This window comes from Enhydra lutris, unplaced genomic scaffold (genome assembly GCF_002288905.1).
Source record: "Enhydra lutris kenyoni isolate GAN:26980312 unplaced genomic scaffold, ASM228890v2 scaffoldscaffold56, whole genome shotgun sequence".
NCBI lineage: Eukaryota > Metazoa > Chordata > Mammalia > Carnivora > Mustelidae > Enhydra > Enhydra lutris.
The window spans coordinates 3,768,232-3,781,621 of NW_019154140.1; the positions used below are offsets into that span (position 1 = coordinate 3,768,232).

The following is a 13,390-nucleotide window of genomic DNA, read 5'->3' on the forward strand; positions in this document are numbered from 1 at the left end:
CTTCTAAACCTTTAGGTTTTCTCATCTATAAAATCAAGATAATATCTGCCTCACCAAAATGTAAAGTTCAAATAAGATCATCTATGTAAAAGCAGAATAGTATAGTATTTGTTAATAATTAAAGCAATCAGAGTATTACCAATAAGCCATAAACCAAACATGTTGAGGCCCCTATCACAGAAGAAAAACCAAGTATTTGTTATAGACAGATGAATCTAATCTAATGCAATCTAATGCAATCTAGCCTTTGTTTCCCACTTTGGACTTTAACTGCAAGGATACCAAGTCTTCTATTCTTTTTATAAACTTTTCAAATTTACATGAAGTTCTGTGTCTCTTGTTAAGTATAGATCTTTCCATAAAATATTAATATGCATATCTGTACAACTAGGTGAATAGAAAATGGTGGCTACAAAAGATTATGAGTAAGAACATTATGCATAAAGGTTATACCTAATAATCAGGAGAAGAAGGGGTATCTGAATGGTTCACTCGGTTAAGTTTTTGACTCTTGATTTTGGCTCAGGTCATGATCTCAGGGTCCTGAGAGCAAGGCCTGCATGGGGCTTCACATTCAGCATGGGGTCTTCTCCTTCTTCCTCTGCTTCTCCCCCTACTCATGCTCTCTCTCTCCCTCTCCCTCTCATAAACAAATAAGCAAAATCTTAAAAAGAATAATCAGGAGAAAGAGAATAAATAACTTTGAGGTAAATATTTGTTGGTTTTTGCCCACAAGCATCTATTCCTCATTTTTGTGGGGGGAAAAAAACAATCTAGTCATAGTCCAGATGAACCATTCACCCCTACTGTTAGCCCATGTCCTGAGAGGAAGATAGACTCTGCCCCACAGGATAATCAATGCATCCCATTGGCTTGGACGTAAGAATTTTTTCAAGTCTGGGCACATGATCCAGTTCAGGCCAATGAAGATGATTAAAATTCAATATGGGACTTTTGTTTAACTCCTGAGGAATACTGAACTTTTTTTTCACCTACCTGAGTATCATAATGATGCGAGCATAAGAATATCAGAAGTCTAGCTGAAAATATGCAGAGCCTGAGAATAAAGCCACCCCTGAGGAGGCAAACTGAGATCCATCTAGGCAAAGGGGCATAATTTGACAGCTGCATGAAGCTGCTTATAGGAGCCATATGTTCCATTTGTTGCTTACATCAGTTGGATTGGGTGTTTTATTACCTGCACCTAAAAGAATATTAACTTATTTAGGTATTATTCACAGGATGATGGATAATCCTGACTTTTCCTAAATTATGGTTCATGTGCATGGATGTACATTTTTTTAAAAAGTACTCATAGCAATGGATTTCTTTTAATGTGTATTAAAAATTATGAATCTGGAGCACCTGGGTGGCTCAGTCACTAAGCATCTCTCTTTGGCTCAGGTCATAATCCCAGAGTCCCATGATCGAGCCCTGCATTGGGCTCCCTGCTCAGTGGGAAGCCTGCTTCTCTCTCTCCCACTCCCCTTGCTTGTGTTCCTTCTCTCACTGTGTCTCTCTCTGTTAAATGAATAAAATCTTTAAAAAAAATAAAAAATAAAAATAAAAATGATGAATCTAACAAACAATGCCATTATTTTGTGGCTAGCATTATTTGGAATGAAACTAAGTCTTTTTAAAAATGAGCAACTAACAGTGATATAAAAGATTAAATAATGTTATAATAAACAAATAATCAAAATCATGAAGGTATTAATGAATAATGTGGAAAACTATGGATTATCCAGAAGTTGAGAGAAAATAATCTATACCCACTGAACATTCTACATATAGATGTCAATTATACTTATAATTATATGATGGGATGAAATCGATGTTAAATTAAAGTGGGGCAAGGGCGCCTGGGTGGCTCAGTCAGTTAAGCGTCTACCTTCTGCTCAGCGAGGAGTCTGCTTCTCCCCCTCCCTACTTACTGGTCACGCTTTCTCTCTCGCTATCTCGCTTTCTCTCTCTCAAATAAATAAGTAAAATATTTTAGAAAAATAAATTAATGCAGGACATCCACAAATAGGACTTACTGGTATTATAAGCAGAGAAAGGAGTTGCATGGATGAGGACAAGGGAAGGGCTACAGATACGAAAACTCTATCATATAAAATCTTTCTAAGTCAGAGTCCTCACTGTATCACTGAGTCTCTGTCATGTTGTAATTTGTTACAAGCTTCCTTAAAGGGGCTCTCAAACATGAACAAAGCACATTCCTGCTACACTGCTTCTGAGCTACTATGACACAAGATAGCCAGCTGCAGATTACCTAGAAAATAGTCTTATTTGGATTAGATTTGGTGCCTAGAGATTTGGGGCCTTATTTCATTGCTCAGCTTCGTTTCCAGCACAGGGTGAATCTCTGGTGGAAAAGTCAACACTTTCTTCTCATGCTCTGCCCTCAGGGAATATTTAATAACCGTTTTTGAAGAACTTAGTTTTTAAGATACGAACATATCATCCTTAGCATTACGCAGACAGGCCTGGAAGCTGGAGGCCAATTATATTACAAATGCATTTGTCACAACATAGATGTAGGTGTTAACTCAAAATTGAAGCCTCAAGAACTTGACTTTTTTTAGTTTAAACACCAGAATGCCAGGAAACTCATTTGTTTATTCTAGATATTTGAAATCAGAAATAAAGCAGTCTTGATTATAAATGGTGCTAAATGTTTCAAGAACAATTTGTCCAATTTCATTTCCAGTATTATATAAGCTGGTAGTTCTCAATCTGGCCTGTGTAAAAACTCTACAGAGAGTTTTTTGTTTGTTCATTTTGTTTTTTAATGGGGATACCATGGCTCCATCTCCTAGCAATTCTACCAGAATCTCGGGGTGGGGGGGTGTAGGTGACAGTATATGTCATCACTATATTCTGAGTGTGCTGTGTAAACACATTAATTCTTGAAACTACAAACAATTTAAATATAAGACAATTTTTGTAGCTAGCTTTTTCGTTTCTTATCTTACTTTTTATTTTTTTTTAAATATATCAAAGCTCTCTTAAAAATAAATGGATGTTATCAAAGCTTCTCTTGATATCTGAAGGGCCCTCTCTCAGCTACTTACTCAAATCTTGTCTTGGCCAACCTTGTGTCATTTCTATGATATTCACCTTGCTAATCTCTAAGTAGTTCCTGAACACTTCCAGGGGATTAAAGACGGCCGCAAATTTTCAACACTTCTATCATGTTGGGGTCTATTCCTCCCAGTCCTCTCGAATGTAGGTTTGTTTGCAACTCTTTTGACCAGAGCAATCTGGGAAAAGTGATGCTGTGTCAGTTCCAGGCCTGGTCTTTAAGAGCCCCCAACCACCATTTAAGGAGTTTGATCACCAACCTCATGGACAGGTCACAAGGAGAAGTCCTGAGATTCTGTGCAGGGGAGAGAGTTTCAGATGTATCCGCCTTCTTGTCACCCCTACTGAGATGCCTAGCTTATGAGACCATCTTGAAACTTCTAACCCAGTCCAGCTGAGTGACCCCACTTACCACTGTGTGGAGCAGAAGAATCACCTGTCTAAATTCCTGACACACAATATTGCAATATATAATGAAACTGCTGTTTTAAACTACTAAGCTTGGGGCGCCTGGGGCGCTCAGTCACTAAGCATCTGACTTTGGCTCAGGTCTTGATCCCAGGGTCCTGGGATTGAGCCCCGCATCGGGCTCCTTGCTCAGCCCTCTCCCACCCCCCTGCCGCTTGTGTTCCCTTTTAAATAAATAAATAAAATCTTAAAAAAATAAATAACCACTGAGCTTTGTGACAGAGTGTCACGCAGCAATAGCTAACAAATCAAAGAGTGGTCCCACTGGCCAGTAGCATCAGCATCACCACGAAGCTTATCAGATATGCAGGGTTTTTGGTTGGACCCCAGACCTACTGACTTAGGATCTACATTTTAATAAGATCCCTAGGTTATCAGTATGTACATTTAAACTTGAGAAGCACTGGTTTAGCCAAACTTTGGTTGCCAAAGGAACACTAGCTAAGCTGCAGACTGAGTGCAGTTCTCAAATCAAATAAATGGAATGCGCATTCTTGATTCATATCCAATTCCACACATGCTCTATACAAGGCACTGGCTCGGGCACGGTGAACATGACAACTAAGATGGCCTTTGTATCTGTCTATTTGATATAATCCTTTTTAGCAATATTCCTTAGTTCCTTTCCTTTGAAAGCTCCTTGAAGGGCAGGCCAAGTCTTAAACCACTTTGAAATTCCCAAAGTATCTTTCACAGAACCGGGATTTTAAAACTCTTAATTGAATGGATGGAAGAAAGAGCGAAAAAGAACAAAACAAAACTGCACCATCCTGTCAAAAATGGGAGGGGGTATCTTACGTCTACTTTTCATGGACTAGAATTAAATAGAATGTTCTTTTATGAAGTTTCTTTTTCTTACTTTTTTCCCCCCCATTTAAGCTCTCCTCTGCACCTCCCTAAAGCCATTATTCAACTAAGTGTTAGTAGCTCATTTAGGGCAGTTTGTTACATAGAACCAACTACATCAGTTACGAGCATCTATGACATCTCAGGTGCAACAGGAGATGTTAAAGACATTGAGATGACTATAAAGACCTAACCCTGCTCCCAAGGTGTCAAGTCCAATAAAGGAGACCGAGTCACAAACAATAATTTCAATAGAATACTGACAAGTCCTGACTTAAGATGACTTGACTTACAATTTTTCACCTTAACAACAAACAAAAGCTCTAGGCATTCAGTAGAAAACTGTACTTCGAATTTGGATTTCTTCTTGGACTAATGATAGGTAGTATAAGCCTCTCTCCTGAGGCTGGGCAGGGGCAGTGAACCACAGCTCCCAGAGGGTAAACAATTAGTACACTTACAACCACTCTGTACTCACACAACCCATTCTGTTGTTCACTCTCTTTACAGCATCCCATAAATTTCATGAGATAGTCAACAACTTATTATAAAATAGGTTTGGTGCTAGAGGACTTTGCCCAAGTGTAAGCTCATATACAGGCAGACCTCAGAGATAATTGCGTGTTTAGTTCTAGGCACCACAATAGAGCAAAAATTGCAATTAAAAAAAGTCAAATAAATTTTTGGTTTCCTAGTGCAGATAAAAGTTATGTTGTAGCCTATAGTCTAAAGCTATACTGTAGTCAATTAATTACACAATATAATTATGTTTAAAAAATGTACACACCTAAACTTAAGAATGCCTTGGTATAAAGTACTAGCTATCAGCTGAGCTTTCAGTTTGTTGTAATCACTGATCACAGATCACTGTAACCACTGTAACAATAATGACAAATTTTGAAATATTGTGAGGTTTTCCAAACACAGACATGAAGAGAGCAGATGCTGTTGGAAAATGGAGCCAATGGACTCTCTTGACACATGGTTGCTCTGAACTTTCAATTTGTAAAAACACAGTATCTACAAAGCACAATAAAGCAAAGCATAATAAAATAAGGTATGCCTACAAGTGTTCTGAGGACACTGATGGTAGACTAGGCTAAGCCATGATGTTTGATAGGTTAGATGTATTAAATGCATTTTTATTTAAAGTTTTTATTTATTTATTTGACAGACAGAGATCACAGGTAGGCAGAGAGGCAGACAGAGAGAGAGGAAGGGAAGCAGGCTCCGTCCTAAGCAGAGAGCCTGATGCAGGGCTCGATCCCAGGACCCTGGGATCACGACCTGAGCCGAAGGCAGAGACTTTAACCCACTGAGCCACCCAGGCGCCCAGAGCCACCCAGGCGCCCTTTAAATGCATTTTTGACTTAATGATATTTTCAGCTTATGGGGTTACAGAGACATAACCCCATCACAAATCTAGGAAGACATGTACAGAAAGGCACATATAGTCCTGTGATGGGTAGGGATCTTAAAGAGTTCCACATAATTAATCCTTTTGTTTAATGTTTCAATCTATAATAAAATACAAAGTTTTAGAACGAACAGTGATGGGAAGTTCACTGCATTTGTGAATGGCTCAAATTTTACTGTTTTCCTATATTAAACAAAAATTCTAAGTCCCTTCTACTTATTAGTCCTAGGCCTATCATCACAGAGGAAACACAGAATGAGGGATGCATGGCTGATGGCCTCAGTCTTCTCAGAAGTACAGAAGCCTATGAGTAAGAAAGTGGAATTGAGAAGAGAGGAATCTGAAAATCAAAATGAAATTTATACAAAGTCAATTCCAAAACAAACAAAAGAGGAATGAAAGTCACACGCACACACATACACACACACAAAAGGAAAAAGAAACCAATAAGATAACTCAGCATTGCTGTGTCAATTTCTTCAGCAGAGTCATGCTGACTCAGAATGAGCACACAAAGAGAACTTTACAGACCCAGGGCTTGACATACATAGCAAAAATGTATAGAAACATCTTGATTTTAATTCAAAAACTATAATAAATATTCTGTGACTAGCTACCCACATAGGTAAGCATTTAAGAAAATACTGTTATGCTTTGGAAATAATTGCTTATAAAAATTTTTATTTCGTGTCAGTTAAACTAGACTCCAACAATGACTCACGCACATAAATCTTACTTTACCAAAAAGTCTTACCTTTACACACTTTGCAACAGCTATGAGACAAGGTAATCTGATGAGATTCTGGACATTCCAAAGCCGGACAGCCTGAACTTTCAACCAGCTTCATGGTTTGGTCCTATTAGACAACAGAAAGTAAATCTTTCAAACCTCTGAATTAGGGTACACTAAGAAGTTCCTAGATCCAGCATCTGGGAAGGTTCTTGGTCCACAAGAGAAAAATTTTCTCCTGAGATCCTTTGCATAGGTCATTGGCTCATTCACAAAATGACATTAGATCATAACTGGAAAGTCTTTATAATGGACCAGCAGGGATTGGAGCATAACACATTGCAGCCATATAAATAATTTGCCCAACAATGAGGGACTCCTGAAAAATTCTTTTAGTTTTGTAATGTATTTGTACATCAAGATGACAACTGTGGCACAAATACAGCTTGAATTAGATCAATGGCTCACTTTGAAAAAAACAATAGATTAAAAACAGAGCCTTTTAAAACATTCTCATTTCAAAATTTTCTAGACTATTATGAAGAGATTCTGACAGGTGATTCTGATAAGGAATATTGGGGATCTCTCCCAAAACCCAAAAGGAAATGAAGGCAGGATTGGTTGGCTTCTATACTGTCAACCTCCTATTTCTTAAGAACAAGGGTCATTAACTAGAGCAGCATATAAGTAATAAAATGTTGGAACTTGTAGGCTTCCATTTTAACACCACTCAAAAGCTTATATTTTTAGGTCTCTTTTCTATTAAGGACTACTTTTATGGAAGAAGTACTCATTTCAACATTTCCATCTTCCTGGAGTATCTACAGGAAAGAGAATATAATGGTTTGAAGATGATCCTATCAAGAAAGTGGCAGGGGCCGCCTGGGTGGCTCAGTGGGTTAAAGCCTCTGCCTTAGGCTCAGGTCATGCTTCCGGGGTTCTGGGATTGGGCCCCGCATCGGGCTCTCTGCTCAGCGGGGAGTCTGCTTCCTCCTCTCTCTCTGCCTGCCTCTCTGCCTACTTGTGATCTCTGTCTGTCAAATATATAAATAAAATCTTTAAAAAAAAGAAAAAAAGTGGCAGGACCATACAATCCTATAATTCTACTTCTGGGTTTTTTCTCAAAAACAAACAAACAAACAAACAAACCCCAAACACTAACTCAAAAAGACACAGGTACCCTGATGCTTACTGAAGCATTACTTACAATAGCCAAGATATGGAAGCAAACTAAGTGTCCATTGAGAGATGAATGGATAAGGAAGATGTGAGACAGACAGACAATGAAATATTACTTAGCCATAAAAAAGAAATGAAATGTTACCATTTGTGACAACATGGATGGATAAATAATACTAAGTGAAATGTCAGACCAAAACAGACAAATACCATACAGTTTCACTTACATGTGCATCTAAAAAACAAAAGAAACAAAAACAGAAATAGACTCATAAATACAGAAAACAAACTGGTGGTTTCCAGAAAGGGGAAGGGATGGGTAAAATAGGTAAAGGAGATTAAGAGGTACAAATTTCCATTTACAAACTAAATAAATTAAAAGGGTGAAAAATAGAGCATAGGGAATATATCAATAAAATTGTAGTAACATCGTATGGTGACAGATGATAACTACACTTGTCATGGTGAGCATTCCATAATATATGTAATTGTCGAATCCCTAGGTTGTACACGTGGAACTAGTATAATAGTGTATGTCAACTACACCTAAAGAAAAATGAGTGGTAGGAGGCATGGCTATAGTGGAGTCAAATGCTAGTCTTCCTTTGGTTTGACAATACTATCCAGTTTGGGAATCTCATCTTCAGAACGGGGGTGTTTTCCAGTGTCACTATTGAAGTCACATACCCCCAGGACAAACTTTCAAGGCCACAAAAGTGAAAATAAAGGAGCACTGAAGGACTAGTGTCCACAGCCCAGGAAATAAAAGCTTAAGAGAGCTGTCAGTTATGTAAAGGTTATAAATACAGAAACTATGGGGCCTGAAGGGAAGTGAAACAGTGAAAGTTCTTAACGTCAAGAATTTAGTCTGGGGCGCCTGAGTGGGGCAGTCGGTTGATTGTCCCACTCTTGATTTCAGTTCAGGTCATGATCTCAGGATTGTGAGATCGAGCTCCTCGTGGTGTTCCAGGCTCAGCACAGACAATGCTTAAGATTCTCTCTCCTTCTCTATCTGCCCTTCCCCCACTCTTGCATGCTCTCTCTCTCTCTCTCTCTCTCTTTTTCTAAAATAAATAAAGAACTCCAAAAACTTAAGATAATCTGGTACAGCTGTGTTGTACAACCAATAGCCACTAGCTACATGGAGCTCCTGGATACTGTAAACAGAAATATAGTCAAGATTTTGAAGGATTACTGTGACAATAGAATGTGTAATAGTTCTTTAAGCATTTCATGTTGATTACATGTTAAAATGATAATATTTTGCATATATTGGGTTAAATATAGAAAAATTATCCCAATAAAAAATTATTATTTGTGGCTTACATATTTCTATTGGACAGCAGAGCACTAGAGAGGCAATGATGCCTTTTGTTTGAGTAAATAAGAAGGAACATTTGTTCATTCATTCAATATTTACTTTCAGCGGGTAGGCACTTTCAGAGTTGTCTACATACAGACTTCTCTCTAACCCACTTTTTTAAAAAAAGACTTTATTTATTTATTTGACAGAGAGAGAAAGACAGCACAAGAGAGGGAACACAAGCAGGGGTAGTGGAAGAGGGAGACACAGGCTTCCTGCAGAGCAGGATGCCTGATGCAGGCCTCGATCCCCTAGACCCTGGGATCATGACCTGAGCCGAAGGCAGATGCTTAACAAATGAGCCACCCAGGTGCCCCACAACCCATTTAAAAATGAAATCATTTCATAGCTATCTTACAATCAAATAGGCAACTGTTCCAATAAATTTCTAAGCCATAATTATCAGTGTTATGAGACACACTGGTCAGATGAAAAGAATACACACACACACACACACACACACACACACACACACACACACACACCACACAACACATACATACACATATCCACTAGGAAATTCCAAATGCCCTCAAGATATTTAAAGTTAGAACTGGTATTTCAAAGTTAGAAACCAGCTGACAAAAGTTTTCCACCTTCCTTGAAGTAACTTTCCTCTGATTCCCTTTTCTTAATTTGGAGTTACTAGACCTCACCCTAGGTCTTTCAATCCTTACATTTATAGTGGGACCTATTTCACTCAAAACAGTGGTGGTATAGGGTGCTGGCAGGGGAAAATCCGTCCTGAAATACAGGTTCGGGAATTCATGTTAATGTTCCTGTACTTCGCTCCCTTGTCTTTAAGATGGTGACCGGCGCTATAGGAGAGCTGACTTAAAGCCTGAAGAAGCAGCTTGAATATTTTATAATGGGCATGAGGACATCAGACCTCTCGTATTCTAGAAACCAAATCTGTCACAGTCTTGCCTCTCTGACGTTTCCTCCTTGCTTATCCCAAAGGACTTCCAACCTACGATGCATGAAGTGTAGAGTTGGCTTCTTCCAATTTACTGTGGCAAAATTCTTAGGATTTTCCTTTCCCTAATACTGAATAATCACATAAATGCTCACAATTTATGGGTCATGCTGGCAGCATCTTCCTTTTCTACATAAACTATGCATACTAAATCATCCCCAAAAACCATTTAAAGAGAAGGCATTTAAAGAGAAAAAGATCAAATGTAAAGGGAACTCTAAAGCAGAAACCTTATATGCAGTTTTCCTCAGATAGAATATGGCTTGCAATATCACATTATGGTCAAGAAATATAGTTTGTAAAGGGCAAAAATGAAAAGTTTTATGCAACATAATTACTTTTTCACTTAGCAGGTCAAGCAGCAGAGATAAAAACACTCACCTCTGCTTCTGAAGCATACTTAAGGAGACCGCAGTAAATTTATAAAGAATTTCCCTTCAAATCATTTAAAATATTTTTACCAAAGGGATTAATAATAGTATCAGTCTCATCTCCATCCAACACCTAATTTTTATTAGGTCACTTTTATGATTTTCCACTGAACTGAATGATATTTGTCACATGGGTAGAAAACAGTTAAGTGACAAGAGGCTGAGTCTAACTTTACCTAAATTTTCTTCACAGGAGTTAGTTTAAGTTTGGAAAAATAAGACAACTTCATAAAACTTTAAGTGGACAAAACAGTATTTTATTTATTGGGGAAATAACAGCCATTAATTTACATATTTAAAAACATTAATGGGAATTTCTCTTTGAATTATAATTAATATCTTCTAATTTTTCTTTGCCTTAAATGTTTTAAAGGTATTACAAGTGTGACGTTTTAAAGAAATAGTTACTGTTTACATAATAAAGAATTCTGAATGACCCATGAAGAGTTTCCTTACCTTGCACTCATAGAGAACACATACTCCAGAGGAAGAATACACTGTATTTCTCTCTCCTTCAAAGTAGGTCCGTCCTTGAAATTGGCATATTGCTGTGGAATAAAAAAATACATATATATGTATTTTTAATTTTCCTTTAGGAAAAATTGTTGGGAGGTGTTCAGATTCATTTTGCATGGTCTCAAGCCTTTTCAAAGTGTCTGATTAGCCATAAATCTAAATTCAGTCTAACATAAGGCGCATATAGGATCCAGTTATTGTTAGGCCCATTAAGGTCTGGGAGTAAAATAAGGTATAAAAAGGGTGAGGACAATGAGAAGTCACAAATGGACTCTAAAAAAGTTGTGCCAATGAGCAGACTTTCAGATGACTTGCTTACTAGATGACATTGCGGTAGGGCATATTAAGCAGGTGCCTGGAGCAGCTACCAATCAAGGCAACACAAATATGAAAAAAGTGCATTTTTTTACATACCATTACAGAATTTTAAAAACAAAATTCGAAAGAAGCTATTTTCACTTCAGTACATACATGAAAATGTTAGCGCTATGTAACTTGTAAATACATGTGGATTCGGGTACCCTACTTAGGATGCTGAAAAAAATCTTAATCTGGGCCTGTTTCTATCACCAACTAAAATTTTAAAAGAGAACTTCAGGTTTGATAGGAAAACATTTTTAATTAGTGAAAATACATAGAAATCATGAAATAATTTTTGAGACTTTCAAAACAGTTTCAATTCACATAAACATTTTGCCAACAGAAATTGCTTGTTTTGAAGTGAAGGGTTCACACTCCCCATGTTGACTCATCACCTAACCAGAGATAGCTACCCCCAGCCTAAGAAACTTAACCTTCAAAATCCCCCTCTGGTTTAGTGGCCTTTTTTAAGACTCTGAACTAACTTTTGTTTTTGCAACTTTATATTTTGTTTGTTTGTTTGTTTGTTTGTTTGTTTTGAAAAGGCACTCAATATTGTGGATGCTTTGGAGCTCCTTAGCATCTAGAAAACGAGCAGTGGACGTGATTATCTGGTAAGAAAACACTCAAGCAGTTTGTTAGCCTTGTTTACTAAACCCAATTTTTAATTTTAATCATACAGACTTTACAAAATGGATGTGTACATTTTCCTCTAATTCCTTTGTGTGAATTTGAAGAAAGTTTTTCCCTCTGCAGAATTCACATATTCCTATAACTTTCAAAAGTACCAAGTTACCTTAGTACTTTGCTTTAATAAATACTATTTTTATCATTACTGAAAAAAGTACCAGGTTCCCTCTAATAATTGGTAACAAAGATATTACATAATTTTTATTACTATTAAATGTACACATAGTTGTACAAATATTCATATTTAAAACATAAACCAACTTATATCTTCACTGAATAATTAACCAATTATTTAAAAGCTACACACTTAAATAATGGAAAGCATGCATGTTGTTAAAATGTCATCCTTCAATGATCTTTTACTCAGCTTTTATTAACAAATTTCACTACAGAATACATATCACTGGTGAACTGATTTTAAATTTTTGGAGCTTGCCAGAAAAGAATACAACATACTTGCATAAATTACATTACTTTAAAGCTGGGTACAGGTTATGTACTTATCAATATTCAAAATGAAACTATGGATGTGTCAGTTGCATACTATCTGTCATATTATGAATTAAAATAGCATGTGCATTTATTTAGAGAACATGATTGATTATAAAATATATCTGTCCAACATGCATTTTTACATAAACCTCACTTATGAGGTTCAGTAATCCAGTGTTCTCAAAACACCAAGTTCTGACACATTGTGTGTTCAGTGTTACTTAATAAGTACCACATTTTATAAGATAATACGAATAAATAAAACCTTCTTAACTTCTCCACAGCACTTGCCATTCAAAGGTATCGAAGGCTACTTTATAATATGACTTGATAACTGCAGCCTCTTCAAGTCCAAGGGTATATTGAAAAAAACCTGATATTCCAAGTCTTAGAAGGGAAAGGAAACTGTAATAAACAAGGGTAATTTCTCCTTATACAAAGTCTTACGATAATTTAATATTCAGGCAGAGCAGACGGAGCTTCTGTTTTAAACTCCTAATTCAAAAGACTCAAATAGGCAACTTGTGGTGGGACAATAGGGCACCAAATGGAGCTTGGCAGAGGGAGAAGGCACAAAAGCGAATGAGATTACAATTGCTTCATTTCCTTTCAAACAATGAGCACAAATACGGTGAACTTGGCTTAGGGAGAACCCAACGTGGGTGATTTTTGTCTTGTTTCTTTATTGATCAGTTGCTGTGATTTCCATAATCCTGAGGCTTATCCCCAATACCTAGTAAGGCTACCAGGATGTATCTTCCCTAGGCTCTTAAGTGGAAAATGTTAATAAACTTAGAAAATTGTTTTTCTAATTTTCTATGAAATTAGAACTGGA

At 37.1% G+C, this 13,390-nt stretch overlaps 1 protein-coding gene across 1 annotated transcript in view; it reads right to left on the minus strand.

Annotated features, from left to right (window-relative positions):
• LOC111157818 (neural EGFL like 2) overlaps positions 1-13,390 on the minus strand; it is a 334,472-nt gene that overhangs the window by 179,626 nt on the left and 141,456 nt on the right. Inside the window, exons 10-11 of the mRNA XM_022519484.1 lie at positions 10,954-11,045; positions 6,573-6,675 (exon numbers count right to left, since the gene is read on the minus strand). Coding sequence (XP_022375192.1) covers positions 6,573-6,675; positions 10,954-11,045 — 195 coding nt within the window. The remainder of the gene's footprint in view (positions 1-6,572; positions 6,676-10,953; positions 11,046-13,390) is intronic.